General features: G+C 41.8%; 1 protein-coding gene across 1 annotated transcript; it reads right to left on the bottom strand.

Annotated features, from left to right (window-relative positions):
• Positions 1-5,369: 5,369 nt before the first annotated feature.
• LOC147444294 (protein EXORDIUM-like 2) lies at positions 5,370-6,681 on the bottom strand. Its single transcript, XM_086527827.1, has one exon. The coding sequence runs from the start codon at positions 6,636-6,638 to the stop codon at positions 5,484-5,486; it is 1,155 nt and encodes a 384-aa protein (XP_086383953.1). The 5' UTR covers positions 6,639-6,681; the 3' UTR covers positions 5,370-5,483.
• Between the last annotated feature and the right edge of the window lie 3,981 nt (positions 6,682-10,662).

Here is a 10,662-nt window from a genome sequence, read left to right as displayed (position 1 = left end):
AATTTGAAACCAGCTTTTTTTTAATCAATCCGGTATGTGTTGGCACTCTTAGCTCTATAAAAAATCAGAGAAAGGGCAACATATCAAAAGCTAGTACTTAGTAAATACAAAATAACTTTTAGCCGATTCAGTGAGATAGGCATCTGCTCTAGAAAACAATTCAATCTTACTAGTAGGTGATGTAATATGGTAAAAAAGGTTAAGTCAATTTGCAAAAACAATATTTACTCCTACAAGTGGGTATGTGATACCACTTACTACCTACCTAATATCAGAAGACAGGACACCATTTCCGAAACCTGTATTTAGTGCCCTCAGAATAATCTTCAGCCGATTCAATAGAATAGGCACCAGAACCAGAAAGTGAATCAGTCTAGGGACTGTCCTCTTACTCAAAGGACCTCAGCAATCTAGTGTTACAATAAACCAAAATATCTTTTAAATCTTATAAGATCATTACAGCTCATTTTTTGTGAAATTCTTGTTTTTTCTGGATCTGCAGTATCCCTTTCAAGAGTACATTACATCTATTGAGTAGCTTTTTTACAGAACATAACATCATCACCCATATATACAAATCCTTTCCTTTATGTACCATACCATCCTCTTTTCTCAGCAGCCATAATCCCTCATACCTGGTAGTCTCCCCATTTTCTTTTTTCTTTTTTAAAAATTACAGATTTTTCCTCAAAAAACCAGTTTTACAGCACATTTACGGAAATCAGACATATTACTACCATCATTCAAAAAAGACTAGGTAGTTCTTAGTTTAACTGAGCCATTCACACTTCTTCCCCTAACCAGTAAGAGTCAGTTTCCAGAACCAGGTTATATATATTTTTTTTGTTTATTTTACGAAAACAAACACCATTAGTCAAAGAGAATTACAATTTCCCATCTGTCCCAGAGTAGACATATACTCCCACTCATATTTCTCCCATAAACCAGTAAGAATAGTTTCCGGAACACTTTTCCTTTTAAAAAATCTGTATTACTGGTTTTTCAAAGCCTTTCAAAACTTTTTTTAGCATAGCTTCATAATATCAATTGACAGTCTCTAGAGCAAGAAATATTTTATGTTTGACCTGTAGATTAGGAGACGCAGACGCCTCCACGATGTCCTTCCCATTCTTTTTTACAGTAGTAAAACAGCTTCTAACACACATAGTATAGAATGCTCACACAAGTGAATACAAAGCACAATGCTAAGTGAGTATGAATACTCACCTTTCGGCTTTTATATATGTTGATGTCCATCAGAAGACGATACGCCAGACTCGGACAGGCTTCCGCCACTCGAGGTTGCCCATACGGGCCATATACTCAGGGATTGTCATCAGCTAGAGATCCGGATGCTCCAGACAGTGTCGCACCACATTCGCTGCTACTGTCTCATGCTGACCAAACCCTAGCCCACCTGCGGTAGCGTGCTGCAGGAAGCACGACTACTAAATGGAGAGAAGATTTTAAATGCTACATAGTACACTATTGTGTATAAAGCTCTATTGTGTATAAAGCTAAGATTTTTATTAAGTTAAATGCAAGGTCCAGTCCCCTTCTCCTCAGTTACACCCTGGCAACCGATAAAACACCACTCACATGGTCGATATACGGTCCGAAATCCATTATGTGATTATTGTACCAAACCTCCAGGTTGATGATACACAACCCGTTATCCATACTACCGAACCTATACTGAGTTTTATGTCATACAGTACTCCACTAGGGTAACGTATCCATGCCCCGATCTTATCGGTGTGAGTTACTCTACACAAAGACGGTGATTTTAAGTAATCATTTATTATTTCCAATTTTGTCTTGAAGTCAAAAGGTGGTTCTATAAGATAGATGACATTTTTACATAACAAAGTCCATAGTATTGGTATGGAGTAACTTTTCCTGCATTACTATACCCAGCTTATTTGCTCCTCAAGTGTATCTATCCTAATATGGATGACCGTCAAGAACTAGTTTTTGCCATAGCAACAGCTCATCTTTATCAGTCAAGAGAATCTACTCGGAGAGCGACTTTACTCCGTTATGAACTTCATTTATTTCCACAATTAGGAACCTCTGTATCTCAAACTAAATGGTGGACATATCAGTACCGAGTGACGCGTGTAACCCTTTGGGGTCGCGAGCATTTTAGGAACAATATCAGATTGGCGATGGTAACTGAGGCTCTTGGCTTAGGGCCACAGTATTATTACATAGAACATTCATTGAAGCCAGGTTTTTCTGAGCGGTTATACCTGCTAGCCCAATTCCTTCCACCTCATAAGATTTTTTGTATTGTAGTTATGGTCATCTATTAAGAGGATATTTTAACAGTACTCCACGCACCCGGGAGTATGGGTTAGTCTTGGTGACTCGTATCTTGCCTTTAGAAGAGCATCCAAACACCTGATTTTACTGCGATAGTTGTTTGTGTGATCATGTAATGGGTGGTTTAATAGAGATGTAGATGAGAGGATCCCAAAATACCTATCATCCCGGCTTCTTTTTGTCAATTTTAATAGAAGAGTTAGTTGAAAGACCTCATGTTATTTTGTGTGTGTGTGTGTGTGTGTGTGTGTGTGTGTGTGTGTGTGTGTGTGTGTGTGTGTGTGTGTGTGTGTGTGTGTTATGTCCATGGATATGCATCATGGAACAAAATGAAACTGAAGAAGAAACATACAATGGTCACGGTTGGGTGGTGAAGCTATAGGGACATGAAGCACCTTGTAATGGTGACAGGGAAAAAAGCAATCAAAACATGTCCAATCAAAGGTGGCAAGCTTGAGACTAAGCTACCCTGTTTCAAACATGCAATACTTTCAGTTGTGCATGTCTGTGTGTGTGTGTGTGTGTGTTTGTGTGCGTGTGCGTGTGCGTGTGTGTGTGTGTGTGACATAGAAATAGAGAGGGATGGTAGATATTGACCACCCTGCCTCAGAGAGCGAGAGAGAACCTGAGAGACATGTTGCCATGTTGTGCTGCGTGCCCTGCTGCTATTGCTTCTTGCTTGAGACGAAGAGAAGCTACATGAATGCGCTCAATGTGCTCAACACCCACGCAAGTACGAGCTTCTGTGACTTCTCTCGCATGTACGAGCTTTGGTGTTTTTTTCGAGTATTTTTTGAATCCAAAAATTTCAAAGGCGCTAACAGCTAATGACATAGTTATTAAGTGGCTATTAAAAAGGAGCTTTCAACCCATAAAAGTGTACCACCCACTCATGCTTCCACCCAGATAGGCTAGGCTGATTATACCCTTTTCAAATGTGTGTTTTCTAGGTCAATTTCAGTTCGTTTCCTTCTCCAATTACTCTCAATTTCATATCGTTTCCTTAGCCAATTACTCTCATTTCAATTTTCCAATTACCCTCATTGCAATTGTATGACCCTATATTAAGCTCATAACCTTCATACTCTTCATGACCCTATATTAAGCTCATAAGCTTTGCTTTTGGAGCTCCACAACCCATTTAATTAAATCACAAAGATTTACCCTAATTCAAGGGATGTGTGTGTGTGTGTCTCTCTCTCTGTCCCCATTGAAATTCCTTGTACACGATCTACTTTCTTTAGGCTACTCAAGCACACAAAAGCTCTTAGCCACTTGTTTAGCAAAAGGATAGTATTGTTAGCCTTTGGGTCATGGATTCAAAGTGCTACTAGCTTTAGTTTTCAAAATGGCATCTAGCTATGATTCCCTCAAAACTAATGAATCCAAAATTGTAGCGACCATAATATTCGCTACTCAGTCTACTCCACATTTTCAATACATAGAATCTACATGGATTCCTTTGGAGATTCTGTATCATCCTCAAGAGTTCCAATAAAATCTCATATTGCAGCAACTTGTAATCGAGCTCATCGCCTCTAGCATATCAAGGGACAATAGACTGCGCTAACCAGTTGGCCCCGAGCACCTCGGTGCCAAATATGGAACGGATCACATTGAAAAACAAATCGATGCTATGTCCTCCTTCGCTTGTCGCCTAGTCGATAGCATGGCTACCTCTCTTGCCCGCCAGTTGGCCTCCCTCTATGTCTCGCACGTCTTCTGCCCTGGCAGGTTATTTTTGCTACTATTCTTTTACTCGTCAATCCCCAAGGGATCCTCCAAGATTCTTTTTAATAAACCCAATTCCAAAATTGAGGACACCTATTAATTAGACCTATCTTTTACTATGAAAACATTAATAATTTTTGTTTTAATTTGACAATGGGCCCTTTATTTTATTTTTTCCTTTTCATTTTATTTTGTTTTAGAAATGTCAATGTGAGCCTTTCAATTTGTTATGTAAGTGGGGCCTTAGTAACATATAAGCCATTTGTGATTATGTATGTATAATGGATAATAAATTTTTATTTAAAAATACAAAAAAATGACATGTGATTGTAAAGCACTCTCACTCCCCATACCTCTCAACACAAACCACCACAACCCCCCCCCCCCCCCCCCCCCCCCCCCCCCCCCCCCCCCCCAAATAATGGTAGGCCTTTGTGACTCTTCACCTTGTTAATATGGGATGATTGTCTAATCCTCCTCACGTAACATCCTTGAAATCAATTTATTCCCTATTTAGGGATGCAAGAAGAGGCTTCATGGATCCCATACAAATTCTCACTAGCAACCTTCCTTGATTGCAAACTAGGGTAAAGGGGCCATTTAAAAATCGGGTTCCTATCATGGGATTGCCGGGGCCTATTAATAAAAGAGCTTTCTTCCAATGCTGAGACGTCTAGGCATGGGTTGGACTGGTTAGCCAAAGGTGCAATGAGATCCTGACTATTAGATCATGGGTTCAAGCTGTATTAGCGCAACGACAGATCCTCACTATTAGATCATGGGTTCAAGCTGTATTAGCGCAACGACAGATCAATCGTCCTTCATTGTCTTCCTTTACATGGTGTTTTTTGTTACACAAGATTTTTTGCTTGGTGTCCTGCGTCGTGAGTGCTTCACTGTTCGCGACCTTGCTTCTATCCCGGCTGCGCCTTGTGCTCAGCTCTCGATTGCACCCTCCCAAACTGAAAATAGTGCAACACGTAATCGGCAATTTGTAGCTTCTCTTAGGTGGCTCTAACATGGCCCTTTTACCTTATTGAGCCATGTGTGAATTTCTTTATGTGAATTTTGATATTTCAATTTTCATTTTTTAGAAGTAAGCTAGAAGCACTTTTTGTTAAACCGGTGGGCTCTTTGTGAATTTCTTTAAGTCTTGATATTTCAAATGCATTTTGTCAGAACTAAGTTATAGACACTTTTCCTTGATGAACACTTGAGATTCAATTCCCCATGTACATGGACACCTAGATAGCTATTAAGCTAAACACAACATAACTTTTAAGTGCATGAAAAGTGAGTGAAAAAGGGCACAGTTGCTCTAGAATCCAACTTCTTATATTAGTAAGGAGGTTAGCATTTTTTCATGCAAAAACTTAAAATGTCACAAGGAATAGATAAGCTTTAAGCATCGGAGTTGGCTAGCATGACTATACAGGAGTTACACAAGTTAAGGAATGAGGGCTCCATAATGCAGGAAGCAAGTACATTCTTTGATTAATACCCCAAGCATTGAAGCTTGCCTTGGTGGTATTGTCCACAAGAAGCATTCCTGGATAGCCAGGGTAGGAGCCGGTTCCAAACGAGCCGGTACATGCAGTGGCAGCCTCTAAGGGGGCTAATGCATCTCCTTGAAAGTAGCCCGTGCCGAAGGGGTTGGTTGCAACCCCAGCTAAGAGCATAGCAATGTTGATAATCATGCCATCCATCCCCACATCATGATTTGGTGGCAATAATGCAGGGTTAGGTGGGCCAAAGGCAGGTATAGCAAAGGGCCATGCGCAAAGACCAGGGCATTGGCGACCCGCATTGCCTACCCATACAAAGGGCATTTGTGACTTGCTCTTACCATTGGTGGCTAAAGGGGTGTAGTCGTGGAAGCCACAAGAATCCATGCAAAAATGCTCCACAAAGACATCTGCAGATGTGAGGATCAAGTACAAGGTGTTTGTGGCATTAGCATTGTCTTTCGGTGTGGGAATGGAGGGTAACGATTGGGTCACAATTGCGTTACGGAGGAGGGTCTCCATGTGAATGCGCTGCAAGGTCTTGCCCGAGGAGTATTTCTTGTCTGAAATTTGGGCACCAACAGTGACTTTAGCAGCCACCCTGGCATTCCTTTTGTCCACGTAGCTCCTGGCAGTCTGCCACCAGCTCCAAACAGACGGCGCCACGCGGCCGGTCCCTATTGGCTGGGAGAACGATTTAAAGAAATCGACGACGATTGAGCGCTGCGAGGAAGTGAAGGCACCATACCAAAGCAGGTGAACCAGCAGCTCTGACTGGCTATTTCCGGTCAACAGGGTGCCATTATGGTACGTGAGCATGGGAGCAGGAGAGGGCACCAATGATGTAAGGTGGCGTGTGATGATAGACCGGAACCTATTGGCAAAGATGATATGGCGGCCTCTCATTGGGTGCGCATCGCTGAGGTGGCGCGCTATTGGCGGAACGTGGCCGTCTGCCAAAGACAGCGGCCCTTGTAGGATGAAAAAGAGGAGAAGCAAGCTGAATCTGGGAAAGACATCAGAATAGCTGTAGTCGGCCATGGAAGCTTTACAATAAGCAACATAAGCGAACAGCATTTATAAGGTTCGCTCTCTCACTCTCTCTCGCTCTCATGCGCGTACAGCCCACCACACACATTCGGGGATATCTATGTCCCAAAGGCTCTCTCTCTCTCTCTCTCAGTGACTCACACACACACACACACACACACACAAACAAACGCGTACAACCCACACAACTTCTTACATTCTTATGGATTCATCTGTCCCACCGCATCTCTCTCTCTCTCTCTCTCTCTCTCTCTCTCTCTCTCTCTCTACAGTACTCTCTCTCTCTCTCTCTCTCTCTCTCTCTCTCTCTCTCTCTCTCTCTCCACACACACACACACAGACACAGTTGTACACAACGTAGCCTTCTTTTGCACGCACATAATGATCTGTCCCACCGCAACAGTTTTACCTTTTTTTTTTAAACCTCCCACCATCATCTTTACAAAGTTGGCCGGCGCCTACCCTTACACTCTCTTGACAAGTGCTGCTTTTTTGTATCGCTCTGCTCCGTTGCAAGCAAAAACAAAGGTCTCCCTAGGCCTATAGTTTTGGGCAGAGTTTGGTCATACACCTCCCACTCCGTTAGCTGCCAAAAGCACCCGGCCCTAAAGCTGGCAAGCCTCTATCACTTTTTGACTTGTCATTCTTGCTCGTGATGTTGTCTGTCCCTTCCTTGCCCCTTTTGACTCGTTGATGTGTTGCATCCAACTTACCAATATTTATGGGTAGCAAGACCTAAAATTGACGCTTGTTTTTCCTGTCAAGGGCTATTTTGCCTCTCAAAATAGGTACTTCAATAAAACCTCCTATAGGTACTTCAATAAAACCTCCTGTCATTTGACATGCTAGAATCTTGAAATTGTCTGTCATTTTTATACCCTTAAATTTACATTATATATGACAAATTATGTAAGTTGATCACATTACACAAAGCATATGAAAGGGAGCTTGGAAAATTGCCTGTTAAAAGAAATTTCTACTATGTCTGTCAATTTTAGGCCTTGATGGGTAGAGTATATGTTTAGGATGTGCAAGTGAGTGGGTTGAACCCCACTGAGCTCAGCTTTGTGGTGTCCTACTAAGTCCTTTTCTTTGTGGTGTCCTGTTAAGTCCTTTTGTAACTACACCCATGTCAATCTTTGTAAAAACACCATATAATGTGAAAACTCTTGCTTGTGCATATTAAGTAACATCAAAGCTCTTACCTCTTTGGTTGACTTGATCCCCCACTTGTATCTCTAAGAGCACAAAGGTTTTTTCTAAGCGGCTGAATTTCCTCCTTGTACAGCTACAAATCTGAAATACTAGTAGAAATTTACAAATTTGTAGGATTTTTGAACTATTTTGTAGTATATTTTACCGGTTTTTTTACCCTTTGCCATCGTTTGCAACCGGCTAATCTTGTTTTACAATTGGCTCAAGGCTAAGCTAAGGTACACCTTTCTCGAACACTACAAAGGAGCTTTTGCTTATCCAACAGATTACAAAAATTCAATTTTTCAATAAGTAACTCTAGTAAGCCCAAGACATGATATGACTACAATGTGCAAATCCAGCAAAAACTAGGTTAGGCATGTCACGGAACATTCTTCTAGTATTAAAGGATCTCTTCATGCTTTTATTGCCAATCTTCCATGTAATTTCTTTGTGGGTCTCTTCGTAGCTACTAAATTAAGGAGATACATGACCACAAAGCCTCAACCTCTTAAAAGTTCAAACCTTATAGCTATAGCCAACATTCAAGCTTAATCACACTCAATAAAGTACACATGTAAAAGAGTAACCTGTTGAACCCAAGGCCAAATCAAAATCTACTTACAATAACAAGCGTTCAGGGCTAGCATTCATGACAACAGCCACAAAAAGGGCATGATGCAAACGCCAGCCAACCAAACTATGGCATGTACTATCTGGGTGCCCAAGGCAACATTTAGTCTTGAGTCTTTTACAAAGGACAGCCCGTCATTTGGTTCCATAGAGCTTGCGATCACCATCAAAACCGCAGAGTGAACTTAAAGCCACAAGGTCAAAAAGCCCAAGGCAAGAGCTAGTTATCATTGACTATGCCATGAGTCCAATGAGCCAAAGATACCCCACATAAAGTCTAGCAAGGTCACAGAGAGGCCACAACAACAATAAAGTAGAGGTGAGTGCCTAGAGCAAACCATCTCTCCCTTAAAAGATGGAAAAATTGAACTATCACACTACTAGCATTACGACTCTAAGGCCACAATTCTGTCACAATCTCTTACATCCACCTTTGCGGCCATCTTTTTTTTTTTCAAACCTCACAATTTTTAACTGAATTGTATTAAGCACACCATTAAATTACAAAACCACCTCAAGCTCACGCCGAGCCTTGAGGTGCTGAAGATTACACATTGTGGATGTCTATCGCCTCTCATTGAGGCTTATCCTCACCGGCTTACACAAAGTAGGTGAATTATAGTTCTAGGTTTTATTTATCGCAAGTTGCCAACAAGGCATGGGTACCCCTATACCAATCTTCCGAGTCATGCTTGCATCCGAGCGTAAAGATCGCCACTCTGCTTTCTTGTATAATCTATGAGAAGCTTGCCACGTCAAGTCTCCTTCAAACACACGGCAATTACTTGCCTACCATATATGATGAAAGAAGAAGTATCTGATAGTTTGAGTGCAGGTAAGAAGAGCAGGACTTCACAACTGCTTGCCATCAAGGAACAGATTAGTCTTGAAGAATCTGATCTGCCATGTCCTTTGGACCTACTTGCAAATTTTTCCTTCCAGGCCTCTGATCGCCTGGCATTCCATGAATAGGTGGGCCAAATCCTCACTAGCTATCGTGTACCCAAGGCCCAATTCCTCTCTCCTGGATCTTTACGCCCGTTAGTAGTAGAGCACCCCACATCACCTTCCATAAAAATACCTTCATAAAATGTGGTCACTTTGGCTTCTAGATGTTCTCCATGACTACCTCCCACCGTTCTTCCGACCATTGTCTTCCATATATTGTTGATGGGGCTAGACCAATTATTCTCGTGTAGAATTGCATGATAAATGCCTTTAGACCGGGGTTTCCTTAAAAGACTACTTTCGAGCCATCTCCAGGCATTCCACTCAAACCTAGATTCACAGATTGTCATTACAACATTGGCAAGCTCTTTTATCACTCTGTTGACTAACAGAATCTCATAGCCACGAGTTGATATTGGGTTGCGAGAAGGTCAATGGTTTTCCAACTCTTACTGTTATTGTCCCCAGAAGTCAGCTAGCTGATTCAAACCATTATTATTCACTTTCCTGGAAGTTTCTTTGCGGCCATCTTAATGAATCAAAAAAAGGGCCCAAAAATTGTAAATAGGGAATGCATAAGAGATGAAAGAGTTGCGTCACAACCTCCTAACCATGTGAAAGTCATAAATCCCATTGTTTTTTATCTATCCTACTATGACTCGTCATTTACCTTGTGTGCTCTTCAAGTTACCTCGTTCTCACTAATTGGCCTTGTTCTACCAAGTTTGTGCTCATGCCAGATGGGTGGGTGTCATAATAATCAATATCTAATTCTCCTAAATGATTTTCTCATATTAAACTAATCATTTAATGTGGGGAAGGCCAGGGGAGAAAAAGCTAGAATATTGGTTAAGCTAGCAGACCGGCCACAGTAGGGATCCAAAGGAGGGAAAATAGGGATCCAAAGGGGGGGCCATCTGCAAAAGAGCCATGTGCAAAAATGGGCTAAAACGACCCTAAGGTTCAGCCCATTAAGACTTCCAAAATGCTCAGGTTCCAAAATTCAAAGGTTGTGTCCAAAGGTCAACCCTAGGGAAAATTGGATGCTTTGTGTGTGCCCTAAAAGTCTTTGCACATCCCTACATGGGAGGGGGCGAGCCCTAAAGGTAGGGGATGAGAGATAAATCCACACACACACACACACACACACACACACACACACACACACACACACACACACACACACAGGCTCCCTTTACACAAAGGGAATGAGGGACACATGTCAGCTCCCTAGGCCAGATGCCCACAAGGTGTGCCCAATTTCTATTGGATGACC

This window comes from Adiantum capillus-veneris, chromosome 13 (assembly GCF_014529385.1).
Source record: "Adiantum capillus-veneris isolate H3 chromosome 13, ASM1452938v2, whole genome shotgun sequence".
NCBI lineage: Eukaryota > Viridiplantae > Streptophyta > Polypodiopsida > Polypodiales > Pteridaceae > Adiantum > Adiantum capillus-veneris.
The sequence above is the reverse complement of the archived record's forward strand: the minus strand, read 5'-3'. Positions and strand labels throughout refer to the sequence as shown.